Source organism: Tenrec ecaudatus, chromosome 1 (genome assembly GCF_050624435.1).
Source record: "Tenrec ecaudatus isolate mTenEca1 chromosome 1, mTenEca1.hap1, whole genome shotgun sequence".
Lineage (NCBI taxonomy): Eukaryota > Metazoa > Chordata > Mammalia > Afrosoricida > Tenrecidae > Tenrec > Tenrec ecaudatus.
In genome coordinates this window covers 255,468,726-255,488,959 of record NC_134530.1, presented here as the reverse complement: position 1 = coordinate 255,488,959, position 20,234 = coordinate 255,468,726, and the positions used below count along the sequence as shown (strand labels likewise).

General features: G+C 56.2%; 1 protein-coding gene across 5 annotated transcripts in view; it reads left to right on the top strand.

The window, feature by feature from the left end:
• The window catches only part of PSEN2 (presenilin 2), a 35,679-nt gene extending 16,596 nt beyond the window's left edge, over positions 1-19,083 (top strand). For all 5 annotated transcript variants that reach the window (XM_075531520.1, XM_075531493.1, XM_075531499.1 and 2 more), the window contains 9 exons: positions 1,850-2,064; positions 3,628-3,769; positions 7,617-7,684; positions 9,268-9,488; positions 10,787-10,885; positions 13,531-13,614; positions 13,952-14,053; positions 16,448-16,566; positions 18,341-19,083. In XM_075531520.1, coding sequence (XP_075387635.1) covers positions 1,850-2,064; positions 3,628-3,769; positions 7,617-7,684; positions 9,268-9,488; positions 10,787-10,885; positions 13,531-13,614; positions 13,952-14,053; positions 16,448-16,566; positions 18,341-18,496 — 1,206 coding nt within the window. In that variant the 3' untranslated portion in view covers positions 18,497-19,083. The remainder of the gene's footprint in view (positions 1-1,849; positions 2,065-3,627; positions 3,770-7,616; positions 7,685-9,267; positions 9,489-10,786; positions 10,886-13,530; positions 13,615-13,951; positions 14,054-16,447; positions 16,567-18,340) is intronic.
• Positions 19,084-20,234: the final 1,151 nt, after the last annotated feature.

Sequence of the window (20,234 nt, the reverse complement as noted above, 5' to 3'; positions counted from 1 at the left end):
ATTTAATAAAAGAAAGGATCCATGCATTGAGGGAGTGTTTGAGCCAGTATTTCACAGCTCCCACATTCATTACCCCCCCCCAGGGGCCATGACCCCTAGTCTAAAAAGCTTTGCACCAGAACTCCTAGCGTTATAAAATATGTGCACTTGACTTTGTGGGCAAAAAGTTAAGCAATTTCTTCTCCTATATATTTCCTATGTCTGATTCATAATCAGAGTCCATGTGTGCTGGTGATTCTAATTTATCACTTATCAAACAAAAATGCTTCATCTCTCTTTTCTCCAAGAATCTGTCCTGTGTCTTCCCAGTCAGAATGGCCATGAAAACAGAATGGAGCAGTGTCGAGAGCAGCCTATACCTGGGAAGGGGACCGTCCTTGGCTCTTTAGCCCTTCTGGCTGGGGACCTACATTCGCTCCTTTTTCGTTCCAGTGATGGCTTCCCCTCCGGGATGGGTTGTGGAGTACTGCCAACTCCTGTTGTCCTGGTCAACTTCTGAAATGTCTCAGAAATCTCAGCCACAGCTTACAGATGGGTTCTTACATTTCGAAGAAACAAGTCACTACCTGCGAGTTTATTCTGACTCAGCAGCCTTAAGGGGCAGGGTAGAGTCACCCCTGTAGGTTTCCAAGACTGTAAGTAACTCTTCACGAGATTGGAACGCCTCCTCTTTGTCCTGAGGAGCAGCTGGTGGTTTGGAGCTGCCAACCTTGTGGCTAGCAGCCCAACACTGGTAATCACATTTAGGTTCTTACATTTGTTGTGGTTATGTGCCATCGAGTCAGCTGCGGCCCTATGTGCACACCAGAATGAAACACTGCACGCTCCTGGCCATCCTCGCCATGGTTCCTCAGCCCACTGATGCAACCACAGGGTCAATCCATCTCCTCGAGGGCTTTCCTCTTTGTCACTGCCCCTCCGCTTTACCAAACCTGATGGCCTTCTCCAGGGACGGGTCTCTCCCGACAGTATGTCCAAAGTATGTAGGATGAAGTCTTGCTCTCCTTGCCTTCATGGAGCATCCTGGCCATACTTCTCCCAACACAGACCGGTCTGTCCTGTTAGCGTCCATGGTACTGCCCATATCCTTCTCCAGCACCACCGTTCAAATGCATCGATTCTGCTGCCGTCTTCTGTATTGGTGTCCAGCTTCCACGCACACGTGATGCAATGAAGAATACCGTGGCTTGGGTCAGGCACATCTTAGACCTCAAAGTCCATCCCAGCTCACCAGTACTCTAATGAGGTCTTGCTTGTACAGCAGCTTTACCTAATGCAGTATGTCTCTTGATTTCTTGGCTGCTGCTTACATGAGCTTCGATGGCAGATTCTAGCAAGACAAAGTTCCTGACAGCTTCAACCTCCTCTCCACTTAAGATGTTTGGGACCTGTTGGTGCACTTGTGGGAATCTGGGTCTTCCTTACAGTGAGTTGTAATCCAGACTGAAGGCCATGGTCGTTTATCTTCAGCAGCAAGTGCTTCAGTTCTTCCTCGCGTTCAGCAAGCAAGGTTGAACCATCTGCACAGTGCAGGTTGATAAGCCTTCCTCAGTCCCGATGCCAGACTCTTTCTCATAGAATCCAGCTGTGCTGATGATCTGCTCAGCATGCAGCTTGACTAAGGGTGGTGAGAGGATAGCACCCTGATGCACACCTTTCCTGGTTTTACACCATGCAGTGTGCCCTTGTTCTGTTTGCACACTGCCTCTGGATCCGTGTGCACTTAGGAATTATACTAGAAAGCCGCATTTAAACTTCCTGTCGGGGCTTCCAAAAGTGCGTGCCCTCTAGCTATGGGGCGGTGGTGCGTCCCAGTTCCCCCAGGCCCTCACGACGTTGTTTCCCACAGAGAAGCCAGGAGAGCGAGGAAGACTGCGAGGAGGACCCCGACCGTTACGTGAGCAGCGGCGTGCCTGGGCGGCCCCCCGGCCTGGAAGAAGAGCTGACCCTCAAATATGGGGCAAAGCACGCGATCATGCTGTTTGTGCCCGTCACGCTGTGCATGATCGTGGTGGTGGCCACGATCAAGTCTGTGCGCTTCTACACAGAGAAGAATGGACAGCTGTGAGTGGGGGCGGGGCCCTGTTAACCACCTGGAGCCTGAGTTCATTGCATGGCTCACTTGCCGGGCCACAGTGCTCAACCTCTCCGTGCCTCCATGTCTGGTGGGAACCCTGGGCTCCCCAAGGGTGCGCTAAGAAATCCCGTGAGCTAGCATGTGTAAAGAAGGGCTTCAGGCAAGGCCTGCCCCAGGGGAGCCCTTGGGCACACTGGTGTTTATCCCAGAAGGTGAAGCCTCACACTGCACCCAGCCTAGCTTCCCCAGCTCCGGCTCCAGGTCTCTCTGTGACCCAAAGTAGCCTCCTGCCTCCTGGGCATCGTTGACTGAATGTGAAAGGAGATTGGTGGGCTGGATGATTCAGTAGCTCGGGTCACATCTCATGAGGGAGATGGGTCTCCCCTGTGTGGCTTCCTAGACTGGCTCCTTTTATTTATTTGTTTGTCTTTATGATGAGGAATAGAAAGTCTCATCTTTCTCCTGAGGAGCAGCTGGTGGTTTCAAGCTATAGACCTCATTGTTATCCACCCAACACGTTACCCACTATGGCACCAGGGCTCCTGAGGGGGACGGAGGGAGCCCTCAGTGCGTCCTTGTGAAACTGGACCCTAGACGAGTGGGACGCTTTCACTGGCCCCCAGGTGGTCATTGCTGAGGGCAGGCCTTCCCTGAGCATCTCTTACTTGGGGAGCTTTGGGTGGGTTGGTTGGTAGGTTGGTTGGCTGGATGGATGGATTGAAAGGAAAGGCGGAGAGAGGAGCCCCTGGGAAGTGTCTCTCTGTTGGGGCTTCAGAGGTAAGGAGTGTTCAGAGAATTTAGCTAGCCTTTTGCTCCCATACTGGAGAAAGCAAGCGACATCCATCTAGTGCTGCTCGTTTCTGGTTTTGAGTTGACTGTGGCAGTGAGGTGGGGGGTGAGGGGCTGCAGCCAGAGCAGAGACTGGGCTGGGTGGGGAAGCAGGAGGGTGGCATCCTCGCCACTGAGGGGGGGCTGATGGGGAAGATTTGGGCTTGAAGCAGTGCTGAGGGAACATGAAAGTGGGGTAGACGCAGAGCTGCACCCAGCAGCGCTCCAGGGAAGTGGGAGTACAGAGGGGGTGGGCAAGGCAGGAGGGGTTCTCGCACCCATTTCCCAGCTGCAACCCTGGGCTCCAGCTGCCACCAAATCCACTCCAACTCTTGGACTCTCTGTGCAGTACACATGGCTGACAGACCTGCTGCTCGCTGACCAAACGTTAGCGACGCCAGTCTGTGCAGAGGTGCCACACACCAAAAGCCTGGCAGCCTCCTTGCCAAAGCACAGCCCCGTGGAGCCCAGTGCCGCTCGGACGCGAGGGGGCCTGGCTCCTCTGGGCTTAGTCGGAAGGCTGAGGGACATGGACGGTGTGGTCAGGGTGATGGGAAAGCCCTTCGGAGACACAGTGGTAGCTGGCGGAAGGCATGGGGGTGGGGGCTGTGTGGTGGTGCCAGAGTGCTTGTGGAGACACGCTGGGGCAGGGCCCTTATGGGCTGGTGTGTGGGGCCGGCAGGTCCCGGAGGCCATCGGCCCACCCTGTCCCTTCCCCCCAGCATCTACACGCCCTTCACAGAAGACACGCCCTCGGTGGGCCAGCGCCTCCTCAACTCCGTGCTCAACACCCTCATCATGATCAGCGTCATCGTGGTCATGACCATCTTCCTGGTTGTGCTGTACAAGTACCGCTGCTACAAGGTGAGGACCCACGCCTGCCTGCCTGCCTCTGCCCCCTCCTCGCCCGCCAGTCCGCGGGGCACCTCTGCCCCAGTGGGGGCCCTCAGGCCGCTTGTTTTAAAGAGTAGCAGAATCCCTCTTGTCTGAAAAACCAAAAAGTGAACAGCTGCCATGGGCCCTGCTGCCTGGTGGGGGCCGGTGTTGGGGAGAACTCTGCTGTACAGGGTTTTCCGCAGCCCAGTGTCCAGAGGCCGCGTGTCAGGTCCTCCCCAGGCGCTGCTGCGGTGCCTCCCACCACAGGTAGCTCCGTCCTGAACCATCTGTGCCACCTAGCGATTCCTTTTGCGAAACAGACTGTGCTTTTGGTCCTCCGTGCCTGCCCCTCCCCCAGGGCTATCCAGTGCCTTTGTCCTGTAAGTCAGTGCCGCTTGCCACGCAGGCAGTGCACCAAGGGTCACTTCTATTCAGAAGTTAATTTGATCTGGCTTCTCCTTCCCAAGAAGTCAACCGAGCTATTTTAGGCTCCCTTCACCCCAACACTTCCCCTCCGGATTTATTTTTATTTTCCATTTCCTCTTTGGACAGGGATTGCCACATTCTGTGCTGAGGTTTTCTTGCCTAGGAGGTGTTGGGGCTTGCCCCAAAGAGCAGGGCAGCGGCTGAGTCCCCCCTGCACATCCTCTGTCCGCCTCTGTGTGCCTCCTCTCTCCTCCAAACACGTCCTGGGGTTTGGCGTCCCTGCTCTCCTCGCGGGAAAGACCGCCATGAAAGCATGTCGAGCCTGGCATTCCATGAGTCAGTGTCGCGGCCCTTCTCCGTGGCAGGAAGCTCACGTGTGGAACTCTGTCCGTCTCTGGTGACTGGTTTGTCACAGTAGATTGTGCCAGACTTTTCGTCCACGGTGCCTCCAGGTGGACTTGAACCTCGGGCCTTTTGGTTAGCAGCCGGGTGTGTTAGCCACTTGCCACCCCCAGGGACTCCTAAGCTAGCCATTACCTACGTTGTTGTCAGTTCCAGCTGCAGCGACTCCACGGAGGAAAGAGAACAGCACACGCCCAGCCCTGTGCCACCCTCACCGTTGTGGCGTCTGAGCCCATTGCTGCAGCCCCTCTCTGCCTGTCGCGTGGGGGCCTTCCTCCCTGCTCTTCCGAGCAGGACCTCCTTTTCCAGGGACTCGCTCTCCTGGTAGCATGTCCAGTGCATTTGAGACTGTCTGGCTGAACTTCTAAGGAGCATTCTGGCTATACCTCCTCCAAAGCAGGTCTGTTCTTCTGCCAGTCCTTGTATTTCCCAGCTCCCTCACCAACTCCATCCCCAAGTGCACCACTTCTTCCTTGGTCTTCTTTCATCCTGGTTGGCTTTCGGGTGCATGCGGCAATTGACCATCCCGGAATCAGGTGCCTCTTCCTCTTCCGAGTGACCTCTTTGTCCTCTTACCACTTTAAAGAGATCTTTTGCTGAAGATGTGTCCTTGGGCTTCCTGACGACGGTTGACATGATCATGCGGTCACTTCGTTGAGCACTGGCAGAGAGAGACGGGGGCTGTCCGTGCAGGGAGCTGAGGGGGTTGTTGCTAGGGTGGGACGAGGAGGGGCCATCAGGAAATGCCCCCGAGCTGCAGTAATCAGATGTCAGTGAGGCAGAACCTGTAACGCTGGGATGGTAGCATGCAGGGCAGAAGGGTGTTTGCGTGGGGCAGAGAATACAGCATGCCAAAGACCAAGTCAGACACAGATGGGGTGTGCCTGTCTCTGCCAGGCCCCACTCTGGGCCTGAGCATCTGGCAGTAAGCAGGGCAGGCAGGGGCTGCCGGTGGCCAGGCGGGCAGTGATGGCTGGGACGGAGGGAAGCTCCGAGGGCCCCCCTTCCCTTTCTGCTGTGCTTCAGCTTGACCTTTAACACTGCCACCAGGATGAGCTGAGACAGGACCCTAACTGAGCTCCTTGGTGGGCTGAATGCGTGATGGTAGGTGAGGCTAGGAGGAGTGTCCCCACACTACTGACCAGTGGCTGGCTGAGTGACAGATCTGTCCCTGCTCTCGTTGGCCAGGGAAGTGGCGTGTATGCCTGTCGGTCTACGGCCCTGTCTGCAGACTCCTAGATAGGAGGAGACTCCCTGGGCTGACTCTTCAAAATCCCCTCCCTTACTCCAGTGCTCACTGCAACACTATTCCAAGTACTTCTCCACAGCAAGTGGGAATGCCCACCAACAGAGTAGAGGGTAACTACTGTGCGTCTACGCTTACCATGGAGGCCTGGTACAGGCCAAGACGTGGATGAGCCTTGAGTCACAAAAAAGCAAATACCATTTAATCCCACTTACCTGAAATGGCCACAGCAGGCACGAGCAAAGGGACCAAAAATCTCCCTCAAGAGCCTGTCACCTCAGGCTGCCCAGTGCTGTGAGTTTCTTCCTCGCTTTTACCAATATCTCCTCTAACACATTCCATGTTCATTCATGTATTTATCTTTTCTCTCTTCACTGGAGTGCTGCGGGGGACCAGCCCCCACAGTCTAATGGGTCCAGGGGCGGTTGTGTAATTGAGGGGTAAATTAAAGAGACATCAGATGAGACAAAGCTTGCAAGGGCTCACCTCGCAGTCATGACTTCAGGAGCCAGGTCCCGGCAGAGAGAGAGAGAGAGAGAGAGCATATATTTCCAACCAAGACATAGGTACACTTGGGGGGCATGCAAGCCCCCCTAATTACAGGTGACCACATATGTAACAAAGTGGGCTGTTGCCCAACTGCCAAGCTCCCGAGTATACTGGAGGAGCCACCCAACGCAGTGCCGAGGCAGGTAAGGGGAGTGGCTGTCTTAGAGTCTAACGGGCAATAACACACGTCTGCTCCTATAGATAAAGCTGCCGGCTACGTAGCTATCAGCCACGTGCTTGTAAGAGGTAACTTTAAGGAAGCCCTATGCTGGGAGGATATAGTGAGGAACAATATTAATTATGAAATGCAATTGGGACTCACTTTCAACCTCCATCCCAAAAACCCAGCCTGCCAGGCTCCTTAATCTGTGAGAATAAAGGATTCACCCGTATACACTCTCCTCCCGTTCTCTGCTCCCCACAGAGTGCATGGCATAGGGGCAGAGACGTGGCTAGTTTTATTCCCAGAGTCTAGAACAGTCTTTCTAAACAGTGGACTGGCAAGGTGGTGGGGGGGGGGGCGGACACCAATGTAGGTGTCGATCGATCCAGAACCTCATCAGTCCTCATCATTGTTACTGGGAGACCTTGGCAGAACACTGCTTTCCTGTCACGTGGTCCCCGGGACCCTTGCCTGGGTGTCCCAGTGCTTCTGTCACACAGATGCCACAAGTGTGTGTCTTCAAAGAGCTGGAAGTCCGAGTTCAGAGCACCAGCTCTCAGGCAAGTCCTGGGTCATTCCTTCTTGTTGGGTGCCATTGAGTCAGCTCTGGCCACAGTGACCCTGCGCACGACAGAAGGAAACCCACCCTGGCCTGCGCCCTCCTCCCAGTTCCGATGCCAGACCCCAAGGTGTCACTCATTGTCATCTCTCTCCCCCCACGTGGGTCTCTGTGGCTGCTTCTGCTTTTTCATAAGCACCTCTCAGAAGTAACTAGGTTCCGGACCCACCATACTCTGCTATGGCCTCAGTAACATGACAGACAGGAACTCCTATTTCCAGACAAAGGTCATTTTTACAGGGGCAGGACTTCCATGTGTATTTTGCAGGGAGATGAAGGAAGAGTAAGGGGCACAGTTAACTCCTAATATCCTTCCAGCATTTTCATGAAATAGTGATTTTCTGAGAAAGATGTTCCGGCTTAGGCATCAGGCCCTGCGGTTCTCGGCCCTTGAGGAGACCATGACCGCCTGTCTCCTTCTGTCATCTAGTTTATCCATGGCTGGTTGATCATGTCCTCCCTGATGTTGCTCTTCCTCTTCACCTACATCTACCTCGGGTAAGTAGCGGTCCTCGAGCGCCCTCCTCCTATGGCGGCTGACTGGGGAGGAGCTGGGCAGGCAAGGGTGCCCCTGTGCTGCAGGTCTGCCAGTGGCTGCTGCTCCAGGAGTCCGGGCAGTGTGGCGCCGGCCACAGCCTTTTCCACCGGGATGGGGAGCAGGTTCCGTGGTGGGCCACGTGGCGGTCTGTGGTCACAGAGTCAGAACAAGCCAAGCCATCATGGAAGAAGCTCTCTCTGAACCTCATGGGGGTGGAAACTCCCCAAAATTGAAGTTCTCTTTGGACCAAGCTTGGTACTCCTGGTTTGTGGAAGAATTCCCTGCTCTATTGCCCCTTGATTTGGGACAGCGACCTGACTCAGAGCCCAAATATCCTGACAAACCAACTGCTGTCAAAGCACCCTGGACTCAGGGCACCCACCTATGTCAATGTAGAACTGGAGTCCATTGGGTTTTCAGAAGTAGAGTGTCAGGCCTCTCTTCCTCAGCACCTCTGTGTGGACTTGTGTTAGTCTGGGTACATTAGAGAAACAAATCCACAGAAATGCATATGTATAAGAGAGAGTTTTACATAAAGGGTAAATGCACATCAAGAAAACATCCCAACCCAGTGCTGTCCAAACCCACATATCCAACATTAACCCATATGTCCAACACCAATCTACAAAGTCCTTCTCCATCTCACAAAACACAGACCAACTGCAGGAGGAAAGTCGAATCAGGGAGCATGTAAGCATCTCAGCGCTGGCAGGGGTCTCCACCCGGCTGCTCCAGCACCTAGGCCTGCATTGGGGTAGGTCCATGTGGCTTCTCAGGGATGTCTTGCAGGAAGTGAGCCTTGCCAGCCGAAGCAGGGAACTGGCTAAGGCAGCTGCACCCTGACCCGACCATCAGAAAGCAAGAGACCCGAGAATTAGAAAGGCGAGGCTCACCGAGCCTTTATCTCTCTGCCCTTCAATTAACCCCACATGTGTTCATTGACCAGGTTGGCACAATAGACTTTAACTATCTCAATCCACCCTTTGCCACTGGACACATGTACATAATTCTTTAGCCTCACAATTGCAATTAAGTAACACCTACACCTTAATCCTAGAAAGGAGAGGCTCAGTGAGCCATTTATCTCTCTGCCCTTCAATTAATTCCACATGTGTTTATTGGCCAGGTTGGCACAATAAACTTTAACTTTCTCAAGACTCAAACCCCAAATCTTTTGGTTAGCAACCATGCATGCTAGCCATTCGCACTCCAAGAAAACACTTTCTAGGACCTTTTCCATTAGCAGAAGGACCTGTGACAGCATGGCGGTGCCTTTACACCCCAGGAAAGCCCTCGGGGGCAGCTTGGCCATGTCCTACGGGGTTGCTCTGAGTTGGAATCACCTCGATGGCAGTGAGCTTGCGTTTGTTCCAGGCAAGAATGCCAGGCTTAGTCGTAGGACCAGTGGGCACACAAGAAGAAGAGGTCTTAGTCAATCCGGCCAGAGATTGGGAGAACCCAGTTGGGGACTTTCTGGTTGGAAAACGGGCCTGTTAAACCGGGTCAGCATCTCACATCTCCCCGCTGTGTCTTGGTCCTGCAGGGAGGTGCTCAAGACGTACAACGTGGCCATGGACTACCCTACCCTATTCCTGACCATCTGGAACTTCGGGGCGGTGGGCATGGTGTGCATCCACTGGAAAGGCCCTCTCGTGCTGCAGCAGGCCTATCTCATCATGATCAGCGCGCTCATGGCCTTGGTGTTCATCAAGTACCTGCCAGAGTGGTCCGCCTGGGTCATCCTGGGAGCCATCTCTGTGTATGGTACGTGGCTCTCACGGTTACCCCAGATGTCCGATAGCCAGAGGCCATAGAGAAAGGACAGCCATCACTAGTCCTGTCTCCTCCCTGAATATCACATCCTTCCACGCGGAGCCTGAATCTCCGACATGCGCCCCCAGCGCTCTTCGGTGGGGAGTCGTTTGTTGCCTGTAGCAAGAGCAGACAGCATCCAGCAGGAGAAACCCCCAGGCTAGAAGCTGTCTGGGTGGAGACGGGAGACTTGTGCAGGTGCCCCACTGTCTGTCAGTCACGGGACTCGGCGCTACCATACATCAGTCCCTCAGTGAGTCGGCTTGGGGAGGTGGGCTGGAAACTTCGACACATACCACAGCTGAGGGCCGAAGAGGGCCTCTTCCAGCTGTTACTCTCATCTGCAGGCGTGACCCACAACAGGAAGCACAAGGGTTTGGGTCTGATCACCTAGAGAAGGGGGGCAGCCAGATGTTCTCGTGAGTGCACCTTGGGTGAATCTGCTGGTTCAAGTGTGATTTGTTCTGAGGCCTAAAGATTCTATCAGGGAGGAGGGGGCAGACCATAGCCACCAGCCTTGCCTGAAGGGTGGCCTCCTTAGACAGTGTGGGGGCTGGGCAGGGGTGGCCCAGTTCTGTCCCAGTCAGCCTCACTGATGCTCTAGTGGACAAGGTCACCACCTCCCTTCCCAAGGTTACTTTGATGGTCTTCCTCCAGAGAGTTCACCTTTCTAAGCCTGGGAATCCCATAGACTCCTGGTGTTCAAGAAAGGACATACCTGAAGCTCCTCATATGCCATTATCATTGTTATATGCAATATAAACCTGTTCGTACAGAACCACTGCCATGGAGTCGATGCTGACTCACGGTGACCCTCCTCCACAGGGCAGAGTTCCTGAGGCTGTAAGCGAGGACGGGAGCAGACAGCCTCTCTCATCCAACCCCCTCAGCGCAGCGGGTGGGTGTGAATTCCCGGATTTTGGGTTCTCAGCTCAATGAGCTGAACAACTTTACTGAGCACTCACCCTATGCCAGTTTACACAGAATTGTTTGCAAGTTGCCCTCAGTCCATTGACCACAGTGCCCTGAAGTAACGCGCATCCCCACAGAAATGCTAGCTGCCCTTGACTGATAGAACGGGACCAGTAGTGCCACAGTGGTGGCAGTAGGCCTTCTGTTTTAAAGAGACGGGGTTTGAGACTCAGCAAGTTGTCTGTAACTGTGGAGCGCAAACTCGCAGGCACTGAGGCGCAGTTCTCCTTGGGGCCCACTAGGGAATCCATGTGACAAGGCCTTCCTTGTTTCCCCAGATCTCGTGGCTGTGCTGTGCCCCAAGGGGCCGCTGCGCATGCTGGTGGAGACTGCCCAGGAGAGAAACGAGCCCATCTTCCCCGCCCTGATATATTCGTGTGAGTAGCCCCTGCCTCGGCTCGACGAGTCCGGAGACACCAGCAGTGAGCAGGGGACTCTGCCTCTGCCCGTGATGCTCTGAGCTTAATCCTTTCCGAAACCTCAGGGCACAGGCGGCTTTGGTGGCCTCCCCTTGCAGAGAGGAAGGTGAGCTGCCTCTGCTCCGACACAGGAGGGGCTGGGCTGTTGGAGCAGGAGGCGTGGCCCATTTTCACCTTCATCCTGCTAATCCATCATTGGTGGGCAGGGTGGCTGCAGCCTTTGAAACTGCACCCACTCCCTCTCCTTCCTGGCTACCCCCAAGCTCCAGAGAGGGTCTTTGGGGAGACTTCAGGACAGGGATGTTGGGAAGCAGGAGGCCCCTGGTTTTATCTGGGCTTTCTCAACATTCCCTGGGTGATTCAAACACTTAACACACCCGGCTGCTAGCTAAAAGGTTCGTATTCAAGTCCACTCAGAGGGACCGTGGAAGAAAAACCTAACCTATTTCAATAACGACCCCAAGAGCTGTTGAAAGCCACCCTGTGGAACAGAGCTCCACTCTGACGCTGATTCTGTCACCACGAATCGGAGAGAACTGGGCCGCAGATGACAGCATGTGGCAGTCTGAAGGTCATTGTCTCTGAAGGGCAGGCACAGTCTTGCCCCTGGCTTGGTGGAGGTGTTCAGAGACTTGGGCTTCTAGGTGCTTTAAACACATGTGTCAAGTCCCTGCTCTTTGGCAGACATTACGCCAGGCATTGCAGTGGGGCACAAGGCCCACACGGTCCTTGTCCCCAGCGACCTCCCAGTCCACCTCTGAAGTTTGAGAACTTACTGACACAGAGAGCCATCGATACGGGGCCTGCTTGTTACAGGGGGAGTCTGAGGCCAAGGAAACCGTTTCTTGAACAAGCTTCACTGTGCTTTCTGCACAAGTGGAGCATGTTAGCAGCCCGTCCCGGGAAGGGCGTCAGTGCACATGACATTCGCTCCAGTTAGGCGGACAGTTGGCTTGGCTGAACTCTGGGGACACTCACTCCAGGCAGAAGGGGAGCCACAGGTGGCACAGGCCCTGGGGCATAGTGACCGGAGCAAGGGGGAGGGAGGGACGAGCCAGGCATGTTTGACTCTGCAGATCCTGATGAGGGTTTCTTTGGACCCTTTGCTGCATGAGAGGTGAAGCCATTGGAAGGTTTGAGGGCAGCCAGACTTTACATGATGCAAGTTGTTGAGCCAAGAATGCTGTGTGTGTGTGTGTGTGTGTGTGTGTGTGTGTGTGTGTGTGTCGGGTGGTGGGGGAGCCAGTCCACATCCGATGGGGTCCTAAGGAACGGTTGTGAGCCAAGGATGAAGTGTGTGTGTGTGTGTGTGTGTGTGTGTGTGTGTCGGGTAGTGGGGGAGCCAGTCCACATCCGGATGGGGTCCTAAGGAACGGGTGTGTGATTGAAGGGAAAATATAAAAAGACAGACAAAAAGTCTTGGGTGCTCACTTCCACCGTGAAGCCGAGAGGGAGAGAGACCAGAAGTATTGGACAGTGTCTGTATACAGTGTCAGGACAGGCGGACCTCGCCAATTATATACGCAACTACCCTGGAGGTGCTTGAGCTCATTGGGGGAGAGGCCTAATACTAGCATTGGGGCAGGCAGAGGGGAGCCGACTGCCCCCCTTGAGCAGGGAGAAGGAAACTGTCTGCTCCTATAGACAAAGCCCCCGTCCGTCCGCATAGGAATCGCCAGGTGCCTGTAAGGTAGCACTATTAGGGGCGGACCTGGTGGGGATGTTTTTTAACTAGGAGACTGGGACGGACGGGGACTCTTCTCCAAGACCCTTCACACGTGTGAAGGCCTCCCTCCACCCAGAATCCTGGTCTCCCAGGCTTTCATGAGGAGCATAGGGAATCTGCCCACTTACTCTCTGCCCCATCCTCAGTTTCCCATGGCGGGACCGGTGGAAGCAGGAGACCCAGAGGTTCTGTAATCAGCCAGGAGAGAGATGGCAGGCTTGGGCCCAGGGCAGCGCCAGGGAGGTGGTGAGAGCAGTTGTTGGGTTTGGGGCAGAACTGAGGGTGCGCGGGGTTGCCAGCACGCGGAGAGCTGAGTTGGGGGCGGCCTCTGTGCTTCTGCCAGCTTGCTGTGCCATCAGTCCCCGTTGGCAGAGGGGTGCATTTGAGCACATGAAGGCTGTGGTGCTCCACCTGGTGGAGACGAGATGGTCCCGGGCCAAAGACAAACAGTTCCTTCACAAAATGTTCGTGGATGCAATGGCAGCTTCTGTAGGCGGAAGGCCCAGCCATTTGTAGTCAACTCTGCTGCAGCTCGTGGTGATTCCATGTGCTGCGTCGGGGCAGACCTGCCCCCCGATGTCCGATTGCTTGGCCGCGGGTCAGCAGGCCTTTCTTCTGAGGTGCCTCTGCATGGACTTGAATCGTCAGAACTCAGTAGCTGAGTTCTTAGGCAGTTTTGCGTGTGAGACCATTGTTTGACAAATTGGTGATGGCCCACACCTGGTCAGTGAGTCCAGATTGCCCCTGCCCCCCCTCCCAGGGGTGGGGGCTTCCTAACGATAGAGTATGAAGAAATAGCATGTAAACTAAGGGTGCTACCCTGGGGGGCCAAACATGGGGACAGCCGCAGTCAGCCCCTCTGCTCTCCCTCCCCCAGCTGCCATGGTGTGGATGGTGACCATGGCCAAGCCGGACCCCTCCTCCCAGGGAGCCCTCCAGCTCCCCTACGATCCAGAGATGGGTGAGTGTCTGGGGGACAGAGTGGGTATGTAGCTGCTCACGTGTGCCCCTCCAGTGCGAGGGCCAGGGCCGTGACCCCTAGTCCTGCCCTGGCCTGGCCTCGCTGTGGGGGCAGCAGATAGGCGCCCCCAAACTGGCCCTCCTGCAGGCCTTGCCCAGCCTCACGGGGCATCAGTCACCTCCTCGATCCCCGGACTGCGGTGGCTCGTGGGTGGGCGGGCACCCGGTGGCGCTGGGTGACCACCCGCTGGTGCTCTGTTGCCAAGAGCCCAGGATGCCCTTTGACTGTGCCTGTTTCTCTCCTTGCCAATCTCCACGCCACCATGGCCGACACCCAGAGGAAGACTCCTACGACAGTTTGGGGGAGCCTTCGTACCCAGAGGTCTTTGAACCCCCACTGCCTGGCTACCTGGGGGAGGAGCCGGAAGAAGAGGAGGAAAGTAAGATGGCTGACATCAGCCTGGGTGCGGGGGGCGTCGGGTGGGAGGGAGAAGCCCTTTCTCATTTCGAAGCTGTGTGTGGATGAAAGTCGGGGAGAAACCGGCAAAGGTGTGGGGCCTGGCTAGCAGGCCCTGGGGCTTTTGTGTTGAGGCTGCCCCATTTACTTCCCAGGTGTTTCCCCAAGTCCTGGCTGTGCTGGGGTGCAGGAGAAGACACCCTGTCAGAGCCTAACAGGAAAGGGGGTGAGGGGTGGTCTGAATGGGTCAGAGAAAGTTAGCCAAGGAGTCACTTCGGAGGCAGGCCCCCAGCAATCATTGGGTGAGGGGCAGCCTGAGAAGGGTGGCCAGTGAGGGGTTGGTGAAGAGACCCCACGGCAGAGAGCCTGGGCTCAGCAGGGAGGTGATGAGAGCCATGCGTGGCCACACCCACGCCGATCCCTCTGCCTCGGCCCCCATCCTGATGCCGGCGAGCCTGGGGCCAGAGTGGAACTGCCCAGCAGGGCTTGCAAGGCTGCGGATCTTTAGGAGGCTGGTCGGTCTGGACCTCTAACCCAGCGCTTCACAGCCCACTGCTGCCCCTGCAGTGCCGCCAGGTCTCGTGGTGGCTATCCCCGGCAGCAAACGGAGCAGTTCCCATTCCAGGCCGAGGTGTCAGGAGGCCAGGTGGGGTGCTGCCCTCGTGCAGATGATAGAAGGGTGAATGGCCGGAGCACAGATAGACAGCCCTGCAGGGCTCCCCCGAGCGAGGTATCCACAAGGAATAGGCAGGGCTAGGGTGGGGGCCATGCCCACCAAGATGTGTGCGAGGCTGGACTGAGCTTTGAGCAGAGGAACCCAAAGGTGTGGGAACCCCAAGTGGAGGAGCCCACGGACACAGTGGTTGAGGGGCCCTGGGAGGAGGCCTTGGACTCCTCCACGGACCTGTCGACACTGAGGCCCTGATGAACGGGCCCCTTGTTGGGTGCAGGGCCCGTAAGGCGAGCACTAAGGACAGGACCCAGGTGTCCAGGCTGGGACAGAGCCCACGGCAGACCCAGAGGGCTGTCTGTGGGGACCAGGTTGGAGGCGAGCTGCGAGCCAAACAATGCCTGCAGCCTAGGAGGGCCAGTTTGGGGCCTGAGGGGCCCGTGCTGCGGCTGGTTTCGGAAGTGAGCTCTTTGAAAGTCTTGTCTGAGGAAGACTGATGAAGGGAGGGGAGGGCCAGAATGGGGGTGGTAGCTATCGAGAGGGAAAGCAATCATTTCAGATGCCCAAGCTGTGACCATGTGTGTGAGGCACTGTGGACGGAGCCCACTGGGGCGAGCGGTGGAAACCAGAGGCCCAGGTGCAGTGGTGATGGAGAGACGGGTGGAGGTAGGGCCGGGCCGCTTGCTGCTTTGAACTGGAGCGGGGCACCTCTCAGTGGGAGATTGGAAGAGAGGAGGGGAGGTCGGTAGGTCAGGCCACTGTGAACATCCTCACAGCAGCCTCCGTGGCTCCGACGGATTACGTCACACTTCCTATTGTCCGTGGGAGCACAGCACACCTGTTTCTCCCTCGCCGTCTTGCTGTTCTGCGTTTCATGCTTATGACTGTCGGAGAAATCTGCCACCCTACAGTTTTGTGCGTTAACAACATGTGATACGGCCGCCTGTGAATGGTTACCGTGAACGCCAAGGTCTGAGTCGAGTGTGATGGGCAGGGTTGGTGTCCACTCGGCTGAGTCGCGATGCCCGGTGGTTTGTCGGTTTTGGGGTGATGTGGTCCTCCTCCATTTTTGCATCCTGCCAGTTTCCTCATGAAGACCTGGCCGTGGGCACCTAACCACGTGGCGATGCGAAGCGCGGGAGAAAGGCTCCCCTGTGTACCAGGGCAACTGCACTAACGGAAACAAACACATCCCAGAAGCTGTGCTTTACTTTGCGATCACGAGGAAGCACGTGACTCACTGATTGTACCTCTTTTTAAGAGAGAGGAAGGTCCTAGAGGCCTTCTATCTAGTCATATGCAAGTACATGTTGTTGAAAGTAGTGACATTAGGTTTCTAGGACGAATATGTGATTCAGACTAACCCTAAATTGTACACCCACCCTGGGCAGTACTTGTTGTTTTTTTCTTTGCTTTGCCCAACTGAGTACCGACCACTGGTTCTGAGTGTCAGAAATGCCCATTTGCGATTGCGCAGGTGGTAATCACCACCGTTTTCCGGGGAGTGGACTGGTTTTGGTCACCCCTCTTCCCTGGGTTGTGTTAGAGACTCTGCCTGGTCTAGGCCCCTGGGGCGCTGGCCTTTCCTTCCTGGGACGGGGCAGAAAGGCCTGTGCTCTCCTGCCTAGCATGGACCTTTTTTTGCTCCCTCACCAGCCTCCCCTCGAGGCTCTGGAGAACAAGGCCTGCTCTCTCTTCCCCACACAGGGGGCGTGAAGCTGGGCCTGGGAGACTTCATCTTCTACAGCGTGCTGGTCGGCAAGGCAGCAGCCACGGGCAGCGGGGACTGGAACACCACCCTGGCCTGCTTTGTGGCCATCCTAATCGTGAGTGGGTGCTCCTGGCAGCGGGCATCCCCAGGGTCTTCACCAGGGGGCCCAGGGGGCCCGGGGACTCTTCAAGCACTGCCTTTCCTCTGCGGAGCAGAAGCCATCAGTGGGTTGGCCAGGCCCTCAAGAAGAGCCAAGGTTTGGCAGGAGGTTGTAGTTACCAGCAGGAGCCCCTGGGTGGTGCAGACTGTCCATGTGATCCATGTAAACCAAAAGGGTGGTTGGAGTTCACCCAGAGGCACCTCGGAAGAAAGACCCGGTGGCCTCCTTCCAAATCTCAGCCCCCGAAAACCCTGTGGAGCCCCGTTCAACCCTGTCTCACATGAGGTCACCGTGAGTCGGGATCCCCTTGACCGCAGCTGGGGAGGACAGCACCGGGCCCAGGGATGACCCACGAGCTCTGTCGCTGAGCAGCTCGCAGGCCGCTTGCTGTGTGTGCTTGACCGAGTATACTGCGTGGTAGACACAATGACTGCGGGTTTTCCGACCTAAGTTAGGAGCCGTACCCGGGGGGCACGGAGCTTGTGGGCTCAGTTCTCTGACCCCCGCAGCTGCAGTGCTTCCCCTTCTTCTGTGCCCACAGGCACCAGGGGGTTCTGAATTGGGGCTTCTTCTGAGGTACAAAGGGCAAACCCATCATTTTAAACCCAAGTATTCGAAGACCCCAAGGATCCCTGGAGGTGCTGTGGGTTAGTGGGTGGGTTAACAGCTGAGTCATAGGTTCCAAAAACCACTCACTAGGCACTTGATGAAAGAAAGAGGAGGCTGTTTGCTCCTTGAAAGACTATATCGCCCAGATGGCCCCGTAGGCTACACATTGGGCTGTACACCGAACGGTTGGCTGTTCAAACCCACCACCTGTTCCCCGGGAGAAAGACGAGGCTGTGTGCTCCTGAGAAGACTGACAGTCTTTGAACCCTTGCGGAGCAGTTCTTCCCTGGCCTTTAGGGTCATGATGAGCATGAACTTAACAGCAATGGGTTTGGTTTTTACAAATTCACATAACAGAGAAATGGTAGATTTCGCCTGAGAACTTTACTTTTAGGCTCTCAGACTAGCCCACGCTCAGTGCTCTGCGCCTGAGGAAATCCCTGGGCCTCCCCTGTAGGGCTCATTAAGACTGGTGACCTCGGTTTCTGAAGGTTCGGTTGCTGCCCACAGGGACTGTCAGGCACAGGGTGACGGCCCTGCACACCTTCCACGTTGGACAGTCAGCCTGCAGCCTGCTGCGCTCCAGGGCAGGACCAGCACTCTTGTTCCTTGCCTCCCCCCCCCAGGGTCACAGCCTTCCTTGGCCAGGGGTCAGGAGAGGCGCCTCCCACACTTGCTTCCCAGGGGATGGGTCACCTGGTATTGCTGCCTCTCTCGGTGTGAGCTGCTGAGAACCTCCCCAACATCCTCTTATAACAGAGATTTCCGGAAGGGAGCCATCTTCCTGGGGTGCCTAAGTCAGACAGAGGAGGGGGTGTGCTTTATGGTCCTACGTGACTGGGCCGGGCAGACCAGGGAGGCAGCGTTGTGTGGGAGAGGGGCCCTCTCGAGGGAGGCAGGAGGCTGCTTTCTGTCTTACCCACTCCCCTGGGGGTTGGTATTAATCATGATGGGGATAAGCTGTTCCCCTCGCAGAGCCGTTGTGAGGCTCAGGGAAGATAACAGAGGACAAGTCGTCGAGCAGGCGCCTGAGCCCTTCACAGTGCCCCTTACCCTCCTCCCCGACGCGTGCCCGCGGCGGACCTGCCCATCGCCCGTTTCCCTCCTCTCTGCCCTGCAGGGTTTGTGCCTGACCCTCCTGCTGCTGGCCGTGTTCAAGAAAGCGCTGCCTGCCCTCCCCATCTCCATCACCTTCGGCCTCATCTTCTACTTCTCCACAGACAACCTGGTCCGCCCCTTCATGGACACCCTGGCCGCCCACCAGCTCTACATCTGACCGGGGGCAGTGCTCGGGCCGGCAGCCAGGAGGAACTGCAACTCGCCGCAGCAGTTGTCTGGTTTGACACTCTAGTGCCATATATTTTTTTGAGACTTTTCTTTCCTTAAACAAAGAAGGAAGTGAGTGGAATAAAGGCGTCGTGTTCCCTTTGTGAAGATGGAACAGGTGGTGGAGCCGTTGGTTTCAGTCGCCAGGCTTCGGCTCACCCCGTCGTCGGCACTCAGCTGCACCGGCAGGAAACAGTCACGTCCCGATGAGCTGGGAAGGGTTACCCGATGCGAGGAGGGGACCAGGAGAAAGGACACGTGTTCGCGCTTCCCAGCATGGAGTGCTGGAGGGCCAGGGTGAAGGGAGGCGTTGTCTGTTGGGGACCAGGAGCACCTGTTTGGGACACATGACTGAGCACTTGGCCCTCTGGCCAGGGAAGACAAGCCATTTTTTTCCCCTGCCACAAATGTTCCCTGTGCTTTGTATGTGATATCATTGTTATTTTATTACCTCTAGAAACAGAGTCCTGTTCTCGTGACAGCAAGTTCCTGCTGGGAAACAGCTTACTGTCCATATCAATAAATAGATGAATCCCCCTGGGGTTTCCCATGTTCGGTCTCTGTCCAGGTCCACCCCTCTCCTGGCAGCTCCGCACTGCCGCTGCTGGGATGTCCTCAGACCCCAAAGGGAAGAGATTTGTCCAGCTGTGAAAGAGAGAGGCTGAAATCACGTGTTTGGCAACCAGTTGCCTCCGCAAAGGTTTTCAGAGAGGCCAGGCGTGGCTTCGCTCCCGGAGCAGGAGCAGGCTGCTGACTGGGCCCGTTGCACTTGCCTTACAAACCCTTGCTGGTTGAGTGTCGAAATGGCTCCTTCACGCTCCACAGAAACCAGCACGGGGGCCAGGCGAGAGTGGGTGTCCAGAGCGGGCTCTCCTGTGGCTGCAGCTCTGGGGGCGTGGACCCGTGGGGGGGGGGGGTGTCTTCCTCCGAGCATCAGGCTGCAAGGAGAAGAAGACCGAGATGGTGCCGAGCTGTGGGCGCCTCGCAGAGCGGCCTGCGGTGACGGCCAGGCAAGGAGCAAGGCTGCCGAGTGGCTGAGACGAAGCAGCTGCTGTATTTGGAGGTCAGCCGGGGAGCGTGGCTTGTTCCAGAAAGCATCCGAGGACTGTGACTGCGTGTTTATGAGGAGACGACGAGTAAAGGGTGTTCTGATGTTTGACAGGAGGCCCGTTTGTCGTTTGTCGTTTGTCCCCGCCGTGGCTCTGGGAACCGGGGGAGCCGAGACTAGCGCGCAGAGGCGGAGCAGTCCGGGGGCCAGGAGGCGGATGAGATGATTCCTGGGTCGTGAAGGCTGCCAGCTGTCATTGAGTCAGTTCCAACTCAGAGCTCCCAGTGCCCCATGGGGGCTCCCGTGGCTGCTGCTTAAAGGTAGACCGCACAGCCTTCTGAGGCTCCTCTCAGCGAACTCCCCCCTCCAGCCTTTCACCTGGCAGCTGCCCCCAGTTCCCCTTTGTGCACCCAGACACCCCACCCGGAGGTGAACGGGAAAGAAACTGGTAGAAGCCCACTCTGTAAAGCAATGAGAGCGCTAGGAATCTTCGAAAGGGTACGTTCAGGGTGCCGTCTCCAAAGAAGCTCGGGCTAAATGTTGGGCTTTGTTAGGTGTAAAGATGTCTTTCTCCATGCCCCGACCAGAGCGGACTGGAGGTGAAGACCACATCCAGAGGTCAGTGTTGAAGGTGGATCTT